At 40.9% G+C, this 11,521-nt stretch overlaps 2 protein-coding genes across 2 annotated transcripts; both read left to right on the plus strand.

Moving 5' to 3' along the window:
• Nucleotides 1–1,671: 1,671 nt before the first annotated feature.
• On the plus strand, nt 1,672–4,708 carry prkab1a (protein kinase, AMP-activated, beta 1 non-catalytic subunit, a). The gene is made up of 9 exons (XM_030768983.1): nt 1,672–1,723; nt 2,103–2,215; nt 2,575–2,789; nt 2,984–3,153; nt 3,476–3,569; nt 3,670–3,784; nt 4,071–4,204; nt 4,382–4,450; nt 4,631–4,708. The coding sequence occupies exons 3-9, from the start codon at nt 2,640–2,642 to the stop codon at nt 4,706–4,708; spliced, it is 810 nt and encodes a 269-aa protein (XP_030624843.1). The 5' UTR covers nt 1,672–1,723; nt 2,103–2,215; nt 2,575–2,639.
• A 1,890-nt stretch (nt 4,709–6,598) lies between these two features.
• On the plus strand, nt 6,599–8,192 carry LOC115808376 (phospholipase A2, minor isoenzyme-like). The gene is made up of 4 exons (XM_030769728.1): nt 6,599–6,647; nt 6,866–7,016; nt 7,274–7,407; nt 8,074–8,192. The coding sequence occupies exons 1-4, from the start codon at nt 6,599–6,601 to the stop codon at nt 8,190–8,192; spliced, it is 453 nt and encodes a 150-aa protein (XP_030625588.1).
• The last annotated feature ends 3,329 nt before the right edge of the window (nt 8,193–11,521 follow it).

Genomic DNA, 11,521 nt, shown 5'->3' on the forward strand with positions numbered 1-11,521 from the left:
GCAAATTTCAGTATTTAAAACAGACTTGATGAAACCAGAGACAGACACAAGGATAATAAATCAATGCCACAGTCTCACAGAGGAACACTGTGTAAGCCTATTACCACAGACAAGTCTGACACTCCATTCAAAGTTCTCTCTCTCTGTCTCTCTCTCTCACACACACACACACAAACTCAAACACAAACTCACACTTACACATACTCTTGCAGGTTGTTTTGAGAGACATTTACACTCCTGCCTCTTACTGCTCATTAGTAAACGTTGTTGGGCAAAGGAGAGCACATTCTGTCAACTGGAACTTCACACACAAGAGTGTATCATTGTGTTCTGAGTGTGTGTGTGTGTGTGTGTGTGTGTGTGTGAGTTGGGTGGCACACACACAAAGGCTCTAGCCGTCCACACACAGAGGCACTCAAAGTGGAGACAGGGCTGTAAATGCTTGGCACTGAGTCACATGGGAGACAGCGGGAGAGAACTGAGATAACATGACATTTCAGAGGCCATGGGGGGCAGGGGGTTACAATAAAAATAAGACTGCAGACCTCTGAGCAGTAATGAAAAAAAAAAGAAAAAAAGGTTGTGGATGACTTTGGCTGTCAGTTTGGTTGCCTTTAATTATGCTTCTGGTCTGAGGGTTTCCTCAGCCAGTGTGACAGATGAGACAAAGACCAGTGCACATAAAAAAAAGGTAAAAAAGGAAAAAAAAAAAAAAGGAAAGAAAAAAATGTAGTCAGGCACACGAGAAAGGGTGGTATGTCTAACTGTTTATTTATCTGTTAAGCCCTGTCATAATTTTAAAAACCAAATATTTTGTAAATTCCACTACTGTAGTCCCAGTGCTCTAAACGACAGCATGGCTTAGATTTCAATCTACAGACACGGGTAGGTTTTTTTTTTTTTGGTGAAGATATAGTTTATGAGACATATGCCGCCAGGATATTAATAGTCTAGGAATCCCCACAGTTAAATTAGAGCAGTCTGCCATTTCACAATATTAATGTTAATACTTCACCCATGTATTACAATGCTGTTATACACGACTTCAGGCTAGGCACCGCAGAACCAAGTAAAAAAAAATAATTGCTTGTCACCCCAGACGTGAAAATCTTAGGATCTAAGGCGATCCCTTGGCAAGCCGCTGACAGGTGCATGACACAAATCGCCCGTTCAGCAGAGCAATGACTCATACAGTTTGTCTACTCTAAAATATACTGATCTATGCATAAGGAGTACAACACACCCATCTGGTGGTTATCAGCGAGATTGCAACTTCTTATCTGCCCTACATTGCTGGTAATGGTTATTTATCAAAACCTTACCATTTTTCCTTCTTCTAAACCATTCCACTTTGCAGTGCGATGCTTCTTTGGTGTTGCGCATATATTTACATGTATTTGCTTAAGCCATCCTTCACTGAGAGAATTCCATCATCATTTCTGATGTACCTTTACTATTGAATTAAAACACTGAGGATGTACTTAATGGCGTTTGAACATTGAGCACTTGACAACATGCTGTCAAATAAGCGAAATAAAAATGGGCAAAGTGCCACAGGTTGGAGAGTTGGCGGAAACGATGGGGGGGGGGGGTGTCAAGTGAAGAGGGAGAAAAGGGAGAAGAGGTAGGGGGCGGGGCGCTGAAAATACGTCGGATGTATTGCAAGCTTCAAACACGGCAAAATGACGAAATAAAATTGTGTCAGGTGAACTTAGAACGCTGGGTAAGATTTACTTGAATGACTTGTATTAGGAGAGAGTCTGTTATATAACTTTAAAAAATTCGTCATCCGACCGACTGGAAAGATTTTACTTACACGAAAAACGGTGTTAGCATCACTGGCACTGGAGATCTATGGAAGGTCGCTAGGCAATAATAACTGAACCTGGCTAGAGTGGCTACAGCTAGCTAGCTACAGCTAAGCTAGGTTAACGCTGTGCTTGCTAGCTAAGACATAATCAACCAGGTTTACCTATTTTATATGAGGTACTATGTGTCATTGCGTGTAGTACCTTTAAGTTTATTGTACCGCAGTCGTTACCCACTTTTAGCTCAAATTCTCGGATAACAAGGGGTTTGTTTGACGATAGCGCATCTTTCAGCATCTTTAGGTCGCCAACACTGACTGAGCTGGGTTAGCTGTCCTATGAGTTGAACTTCATTGCTGCTATCAACTCATTGCATCGCCCTCAGCACTGGCGAACTTTAACAAAGCGTACGTATGTGTACCGTTGAAATGAAGGAATTGGGTCCGATGTGTTTTCACTAAAATTAAGCTAACGGTGGCAGTAGACCGTTAACTACTGCATTAAATGTACCCTTAACAGTATCAGTGTACATTGTCAAATTATTGTGGCATGCATGTAAATTGTATCCTGAGACTTTGGTGTCAGTGCGCATCCTCTGTAGAGTTTTTTTAAGGTCAGATGGCACAGCTAAGTGTAAACACTTAAGTTTAATATTTATCGAAGTGCGAATGGATTAAGTACAGGCTGAACTCATAGATTTCTTTTGAAGTTCGAACGGCAACGAGAGGCTAACAGCACAGTGATCTTGTTTTCGTTTGTCACTCAGTCCAGCCTTCATCTGTCACCAGTTGGTCGCTCTCAGTGACCTAGTGTATTAACGTCGAAGGCAAAATGGGGAACACGAGCAGTGAGAGAGCAGGTATGGGGCAGGGTGAAAAAGCCCACCGTCGTGACAGCCGTGGGGCCAAGGAGGGAGACCGGCCCAAAATCCTGATGGACAGCCCAGAGGATGCTGATCTGTTTCATGGAGAAGATATTAAAGTGCGTCTTCACTCTGAATGGCTTTCTGCTGATTGTAATTGGTTGTTTACACTTTAAGTTTACCATGAAAAGTCATTTCTAAACAGCTGTCTGTAAACATAAGTTGGAGTTTTTCTTGTTTTTTTTTCCAGTAGGTTTTTATTTTAAGTGGGGTTTTTTTTTGTTTGTTTGTTTTCACTCTCTCCCTGGCCTAGGCTCCATTAGAAAAGGAGGAGTTTCTTGCGTGGAGGCAGGATTTGGAGGCTGGTGATAAGGGGTCTGCCCTGGATCGGCCTATCGTGTTCCGCTGGACGGGTGCTGGGAGAGAGGTCTTTGTGTCTGGCTCCTTTAACAACTGGGCAAACAAGATCCCTCTCACCAGGAGGTGTGAATTTAACCTTCCTCACCAAAGTACATTAACCCCAGTGACATGTGCAAAGGAGAGGCTAAAACATATTTCAACACATGCATACGTTTACACAGACATACATTTACACAGACATACAGTGCATATCTGTTATGCATGCCTCAGTGTGCATCAGCCTAAAGAAAACATAGACAAACTGCGCTGACTTTTTATCTAATCACATTATACGTTTTTATAAAAACCAACCCCACCTTTCATATTGTGAGTGTTTATGTGATTGTCTCTTGGTAATGTGTATGTACATGCGATGCACATCTCTCTTTAAAAAAAATAACTGCAGCCAGAATAACTTTGTGGCGATTGTGGATCTACCTGAGGGAGAACACCAGTATAAATTCTTTGTTGATGGACAGTGGACACACGACCCGACTGAGGTGACAACAGACGCGAATCAGAATATTCCTGATCACATTATGGTTTTGGAAGTGATCCCGGCGGCTTAACGTTGTTTTTTAATGTCCCTTTTCACGCCAGCCTGTCGTGACGAACCAGCTGGGCTCGGTAAACAACATTATCCAGGTGAAGAAGACGGACTTCGAGGTGTTTGACGCGCTGATGGTCGACTCCCAGAAGTGTTCTGACTTGTCAGGTATAGCTGGGCTGACTTACATGTTTTTGTATCAATGCATCTCACTGTCCCTCTCTCTGTCTCTCACACACACACACACACACACACACACACACACACACACACACACATTCACAAAAAGAAGAGATTTGTCTAAATGCAGTTCTGTCAGTAGTTTGTGAAGGTGTTTCATAACTGGTTTGTTGTATGATTTGGAGAGGCTGAAGGTGTTTCATAACTGGTTTGTTGTATGATTTGGAGAGGTGATATATAATGGAGTGATGGAGAATCCTGCTGTCTTTTCCAGACTTGTCCAGCTCTCCGCCTGGGCCCTACCATCAGGATCCTTATGTCCCCAAACAGGAGGAAAAGTTTAAGTCTCCGCCCATTCTTCCACCACACCTGTTACAGGTCATCCTCAACAAGGACACTGGAATCTCAGTGAGTTTCCGCCGGTCCTCCAAAATAACAAACAAACAAACAAACAAACAAAAGACACGGTGACTGTTTAGAGTTTTTGACAACAGTTTACGTTACTGTTTACATTCCCTCAGATACCTGATTGAGACCAAGCTGAAGGTAGTTCATTTTCGTTTTTTGTTTGTGTGTTTAACGCAGTGTGACCCTGCCTTACTTCCTGAGCCTCACCATGTCATGCTGAATCACCTTTACGCTCTGTCCATCAAGGTAAGAGCCACCATGGGGTCAAGACACCTCTCCTACCTGCAGCTTTAGGCGAGTCAACTGAAAGAGGTATCTGATGTTTGTATCCGAACAGATGATCTAAACTTCTCTCCCCTGACTCTCAATCCCTGTGTTTCTTTTTTTTTGTTTCTTTGTTTGTTTGTTTGTTTTTTGTTTTCCTAGGATGGAGTGATGGTACTGAGTGCTACCCATCGCTATAAGAAGAAATATGTCACCACCTTGCTCTACAAGCCGATATGATCACCCTCTGGTCCCTTTAAGTACACACAGCTAGTCCTGAAGCATTCCATCCACAGGAACTGTATTATAATAGAGATTCTTTTCTGTCCCTGGCTGGTTCTCTCTGAAGAGAGAAACGACCAGACGTCTTTTTCAGCCTGTCTGTCAGCTGTCGGTCGGGTGTGTGCACGGCATGGTGGAAGGACACTGTTTGGAGCATTAGAGCTGGACTCTTTGTTAGTGTTGTTCAAGCAATGTCCACTTAACAAGCATGTTACTGTAAGAAGAGAGAGAGAGAGAGAAGTGGTTTTTTTTTTTTGTGTGTGTGTGTTCTTATGAGTATGCTCATGTGAGTTAAGGCATGAAGTAAGCTGCGTGTGGAGCTGTTTTACTAAACCATAACCACCAGTGTTAATCTATCACCTTGTGAAGTAAGGACCTATTTTAAAAAAAAAATCATGTTCACCAGTTTCAGTCTCTCACCTTGTGAATTAAGGACCTGTTATAAACAACCATATTCAGCAATATCAGTCTTTCACTTTGTGAATGATGTGACTGAAGAGGAACCATAGTAGAGCTATTTATTTAAGTTAAAGCTAATGATAGGCTCCAGCTAGTTATCATTCCTTGTGTTCATTTTTTAATCAAACAGCAGAACAGAATTGTTCTATTATGGTGGAAAAAAAAACAAACCCCGACAGACTTCATAATCTCACAGTGGAGGAAAAGAGTATCAGCCCTGAGTTAGATTAAGCTGACTGAAAGTTCACATCACAAAACTTACCCTGTATTTTGTCAGTACCTCAGATGGGTAAAGAAAAAAAAAATTAACAATAATGACTTAGTACTTATCAGTACACAGTTGTAATGCCATGTCAGAAAAAAAAATGCATTGACAGTTAATTGCCACTAGAGGGCAGTTTCTCTCAGTGGGGTCTGTGCCCAGTGCAATGTATAGATGGTTGATGAGTTGTGCTTGTTTCTTTCCTTGTGCCATATTTTTCACAACCATTGGACTGATCATTGAAATTTTTTTTTTTAACTTTTTCTGATTTTCCACTTTTTCCTGAACATTTTCTCTTAATCTTGTACAATAGAAATTCAGTAAAAAAGATATGTACTATCTAACTCTGCGTGTCTTCTTTTTGTTTAAGGATATGTGGTTTTGCCGCATAGTTGCACTTAAATCTGTCTGAAGTGCAAAAATGTAGACAGGTTTCACTTCAGCTGCATTGGCATGTTTGTCCAAGCCTTAATCAGTGGGTTGAGTACAACACAAAGAACTTAGATAAGGGTAGCTGGGACTCTCTGTTTCATGTTTGTTTTTCCGATGACCTGTTGAAAAGCCGCAAGTCGACTGCAGTGATGAGCGTTTTCGGGGACTGAATAATTTCTCTGACAACACTGAGTTATAATTTATCCCCAGTTGCCCTTTGGCGCCTGCCAGTTTAAAGAAGAACCAGAGGGAAATATTTACACTTAGACTGTTACCCAAGCAGCCTGGTTTCAGACTGTCAACGTGCTGCAAACATACATGACAAAAGTCGTTATTACCAGTAACTACGCCGACAATCCTATTTTTGAGTGGACCTCCCCCCTACAACAGAACGTAATCTCCTTCCCCTTACTGTCGGTTACCTAGACATACTCCGGTAAGATCCTTTACAAAATGCCATACGTAACAATCGGAGTAAGAACAGAATGGAGAAAAAGAACAGTGCTGTGGGAATTTCAGATCCCTGTCCACATGGTGTCTGTTCAAATGTAGGTGATGTACTGTTTGACCAATAGGCTTGAACAGAGGTATCTAGGTCAGCCTCACGTCTCAAGGTTGTTCCAGAGGTTAAAAAAGAGTCTGTACTGAAGGTACAAGGTTTGTACAAGGTGAAAACGCCCTCTGTGCCAGACAACATGTACACCTTTCACACCGTTCTGTTCTGGGTGTTTGGCTTTTCTGTAGGTGAGTGTTTGACAAATACGGTCCAGACAAATTGTTTTGACTGAACTCTCAAGATTCCAGTCTAATTTCCAGCGTCGGTCATGTCTGCATTTTTTTCGTTTACTGTTTGAATTTCATACACATCTAATAGCTATAAAGGAAAATGACTTGTTAATGAAAGGTATAGTATTTTACAATGTGTAATGTTTAACACTGCTGTAAATGTGGGTGTTTTGCAGCTGAGGCCTCACCAGACTACAGAGCCCTTTGGCAGTTCAGGGAAATGATCGTCTGCACAATGCCGGACAGCTGGCCCATCCTGGACTACACCGACTACGGCTGTTACTGTGGAAAGGGTGGTTCAGGCACCCCTGTGGACGAACTCGATAGGTCTGAGGGCAACAGGACTTAGGGACGAGCATGACTTTTTAAGACCACTGGATAGATGACAGTTGTGCATGAACTGTTTTGAATAATGATTTAACCGTAACTTTTTTTTTAACTTAAATACTAATAATTTAATGCAGTGTCCTGTTAAATGTACAAAGAGGAACAGCAGTTCACTAAAGCACAACATGAGTGCTTCCAGCAAGCTGGCAACTGATTGACTGGGAGAATCCAACAGACAAAACATTTATTTGCCACAGATGCTGTGAGGTTCACGACCGGTGCTACTCTGAAGCTATGCAGCATGATGAGTGTTGGCCCATCCTCGACAACCCTTACACTGAGATCTACGCCTTCACCTGTGACGAGGCCTCCAAGACCCTCACCTGTACCAGTGAGTCTCAACCTGTACTCTCATCAAAAGGATCTTAATCCTTGCTGCAGCAGTCAACCTGGGCCACGTTTCAATACAATTTAATGAGGAAATAGAGCAGGAGCTGTTCCCGCCTTCCTCTGGGTAGATCCTCCCGGGGGATTTTTCCCAAAGAGATGTAGGAATCAGTGACATTAGAGAACCAACAGATGTTTGGATATTGTATGATATACATATTCAATGTCGAGGCCAAAATTATAAACATGTTTCTCATTTCGAGAGAAGTGTAGAAGGAGTGCTTTTTCCGTGGATCAGAAAAATTCTTACAAGTCTTGTAAAAATGCAGGGGTGCTCATCAGATGCCCTGATGAAGTCTTCGTGGTGGAAACGTGTAGGCATGCAGCGTCTAACAAAGGCTTTTTATACTCCTTGCGGTATAGCCTCAGGTCTTCTTGTTTCCCAGATATGTTTGTAATTTATTTACCAAACACGACATAGCGTGAAAGTGTAGAGTGCAAAAGTGAATTGAATTAAAACAGCACACATCTCGGTCAAACAGATCGTAAGCTAAAGGTGTCATTTTCCACAAGTTTAGCTGGACCTGCAGCCCAGACAGAGCAGAATTACATTCTTATGGTCATATGGCTGTTTCCTCACTCTCGATCTCCCTTTCTCGTTCTCTCTCAGGCAACAACGACCCGTGTGAGATGTTCATCTGTGAGTGTGACAGGAAAGCCGCTGAGTGTTTCGCTAAAGCCGGCTACAATGAGGAGAATGAACACCTCCCTAGCGACCGCTGTCAGTGAAGTCAGCCGTGAACCTGAAGCACACACATCTCGGCTTGTGTGCTGAGACTGCAGCACCTTGACAGTATTTTACAGCATATTTGACTCTTAATCACAAAACAACCATAGAATGCAATAAACGAATAATTCAATAACAAAGCAGGTACAGAAAGCGTTCTGAAAACTAAGTTTAATACTTTTAATACTTTATCAATGTCTACTCCTACTTTATCAATGTCTACTCCTGAAACAACTTTATACTCCTGAATCTTAGCCCTTCCCAACTGATTTAAGATTTTATGACTCTTAAAGTGAGTTCCGTGGATAATAAACATCAGTGAAATACACGCTGGTGATTCACGTTTAAATCCATTAAGGTAATCTCGTCAAGCTTAATGGCTTTTACCATATTGCTTTCACTTACAACATTTATATTGCACAATGTTATTAAAAATGTAAATATGATCACTATCAGTCACCTCTGTCTGCCAGCCTTGACTGTTTGTTTTTATTAACAACCTCTCAGCATTTTGGTACTTTAAGCAAGCCTACTTTTATAGATCCTTTGTTTTCTGTTTCTATTTATGGAATAATTTGTCAACTCCCTGATTAGATTATTTACAACTTTCTAATACTTCTAGGATTTTATGGCACTAACTTTCATAAGTCATTTTTTTAATGTTGCTTTGATGCAATTCTCTTAATTAATCTAACCATCCTGGGTTAGCCAGAGGAGAATACAGCATGTTTGGACTTTAGTGTGTCTATCATGTGATCATGAACTTCCTGAAGATCCATAATCAGGGATGACTTGTCTTCTGGCAAGTCTTCACCATACATCAGAAAAACAGGTATGTCAGCTGTGCTCTATTAGGCAGCATCCTACAGTGTAAAGAATAGCGTGGGAATGTACAGATCCCACTCTTTGTGTTTACTGCCCACATAGGTTTATGTCAGGTTTGATTGTGGGTGGGAGGCAATGGTAAGCCTTGGTCCTGTCTCCAGTTCAGTAACCACTGACTCAAAGAACTTGCAGAGAAATCGTGGGCCTAAATCCGATACTCTATGTCTGGGTGCATCGTGCCAAAACAAAAACTTGGGCATAAAATTTTGGGCTGCAGTCTCAAATTCTGGATGAATCATGGACTTGGCGAATCTTCTCCCACACGGTGGAAGAGTCTATGACGACCGGCATATAGGCATCACCCCAAGCAGCCATAGCTGTCCGGGCACATCGAGCCTAAAGGGTATTTCCGGCATAAACATTTGGGCCGCAGTCTCGAATATTGGGAAAAATCATGTACTAGGCGAATCTTTGCCCACTTGGTGGAAGAGTCTATGATGACCTACATATAGGCATCTCCTCAAGCAGCCATAGGTAGTTGTCCATCATAGCCAACTCTTGATTGATTGATTGTTTTTGGCTGTATGGCTTTGTGAAGTCTTGCATGACAGGACGTATTTCTTCACTTTCCTGGGCATTAATGAACCAAGGATGCATAAGATTGAAACTGTAAATTTTTTAATCAAACAGTATTTCACCTCAAAAGATTAATTTTTAATCCAACAATTTTTCACCTCAAAAGATTATCTTCAGACAGTATTCAGCAAGGTGGTTGGTGTTGATTCATGACAATTTCTAAATGAATGTTAAAGTTTCAGTTTAAGAAGTATGTGTATGTTTGAGCCAAAATGTGTTGTTGTTGTTATTCATGGTGAGAGTTTTGGATGTTTCATTTGTCTTGCATTTATGATTGTATGGGGCATTGTTGAAGACATTTATTTTGATTTGGTTGAGTATTTCGTTTACCAGACCAATATGGAGGTGCACAAAGACACGCCCATTCCTTCAGACAATTGACTGCAGCACCTGCTCTGTTAAGCTTTAATTTAAAATGAAACTCGTGTTTCGAGAGGAATGCAGCCATACGGTTTTTGACCGCAGCAAGCGCGACAGTTTGGAATTTTACAAACAATAAAAAGCCTCAAACAACAACACACGCACCTTCATCTTGTATGGTAGGAATGTTTCATTACCGGATTCATTATCATTTCGCCAGGATCAATAAAACAAGACCAAACACGAATACACTCGGCTCTGCATCAATTCAAAATACGTGCTTGAGCGCGTCAACCAAGGCTCAATTTAGAACGCTCTCTCAGTATATATATACAATGGTACCACCATAACGTTCAGAAATAATTCCTTGTATAAGGCTTGCTTTGACAAACTAAAACAGCACTGTGTTGTCTTCTTCAACATTAAGATCAATAGGAAACCTTTTTCATTGTTTGCAGCTGAATATAAACTGCATTTTGGTAATTCTGGGCACTGCCAAAACTCATGGAAACCCTACATGTGAAAGAAACTGAAATAAATATTAGCCAAAATTATAAAGTTGAGCAAAGAATGTGTAATAGTGCCATGTACCTGTGATGTTCACATAACATGAGATAGTTGGATAAAAAAAAGGGTTGGCAGATACATCAATGTTATATGTACAAAATAAATGACAGAAAACAAAAGCACATTTTCATCTGATAATGTTTAATTCTTGTTCAGTATTATCAACATGGTTGATGTTTCCTACAGTATTTACAAGTTACAAGCAGTTGAAGGGTCTAGAGCACTTATGGATACAGGAGTGAAAAATCATTGAAGTTCACAGCACTGATATGGATATCATCCATATTTGTCTTGTTGAATGGTGTCTAACATTACAGCGATCATCACTGCTAAGGTTACAGGGGAGTCTCTATGGTCGGATGTGATATTGGATATTTTGCTCTCAGATTAGAAGTGCCTGGGATATTTCATTATTATTATCATCAGCATCATGAGATGAAAAACCATTCGGACACGGTTCATACGAATATGAAATACTTTATTAATCCTGAGGGAAATTCAAGTGTCGCAACAACACCGTCAGCACACACCAAGCACAACATAGAATAAAAAGTAGAATATAAGAGGATAAACAGGAAATGGGAAAAAAATTTAAAGCAAGATAAAATAAAATAAAGGTCGTTTCTGTACATAGTGCAGTACTTGGTAACGTAATAAATAGTCGTAAGTGAGAATACATGAATATTCATGAATATTTATTTCCTATGCTGCCAGGTTTTTAGGCTTTTTAAATAGAGGCCCTGGTCTGTGTAGGATAATTAAGTCTATATTACACTGATAACGCATGTTATTGGCTATTAGCCATAAATGATTTAGCCTAGCTCCTAGCTCCCTGCTCCACAGTCTTAAATATACACAGAGACCTGATGATCTACAGCATCCCCTTTTCAGTCTTCTGCTCATTAGTCTAACGAACACACACCAGGAACATACACACACTATG

This window comes from Chanos chanos, chromosome 3, assembly GCF_902362185.1.
Source record: "Chanos chanos chromosome 3, fChaCha1.1, whole genome shotgun sequence".
NCBI lineage: Eukaryota > Metazoa > Chordata > Actinopteri > Gonorynchiformes > Chanidae > Chanos > Chanos chanos.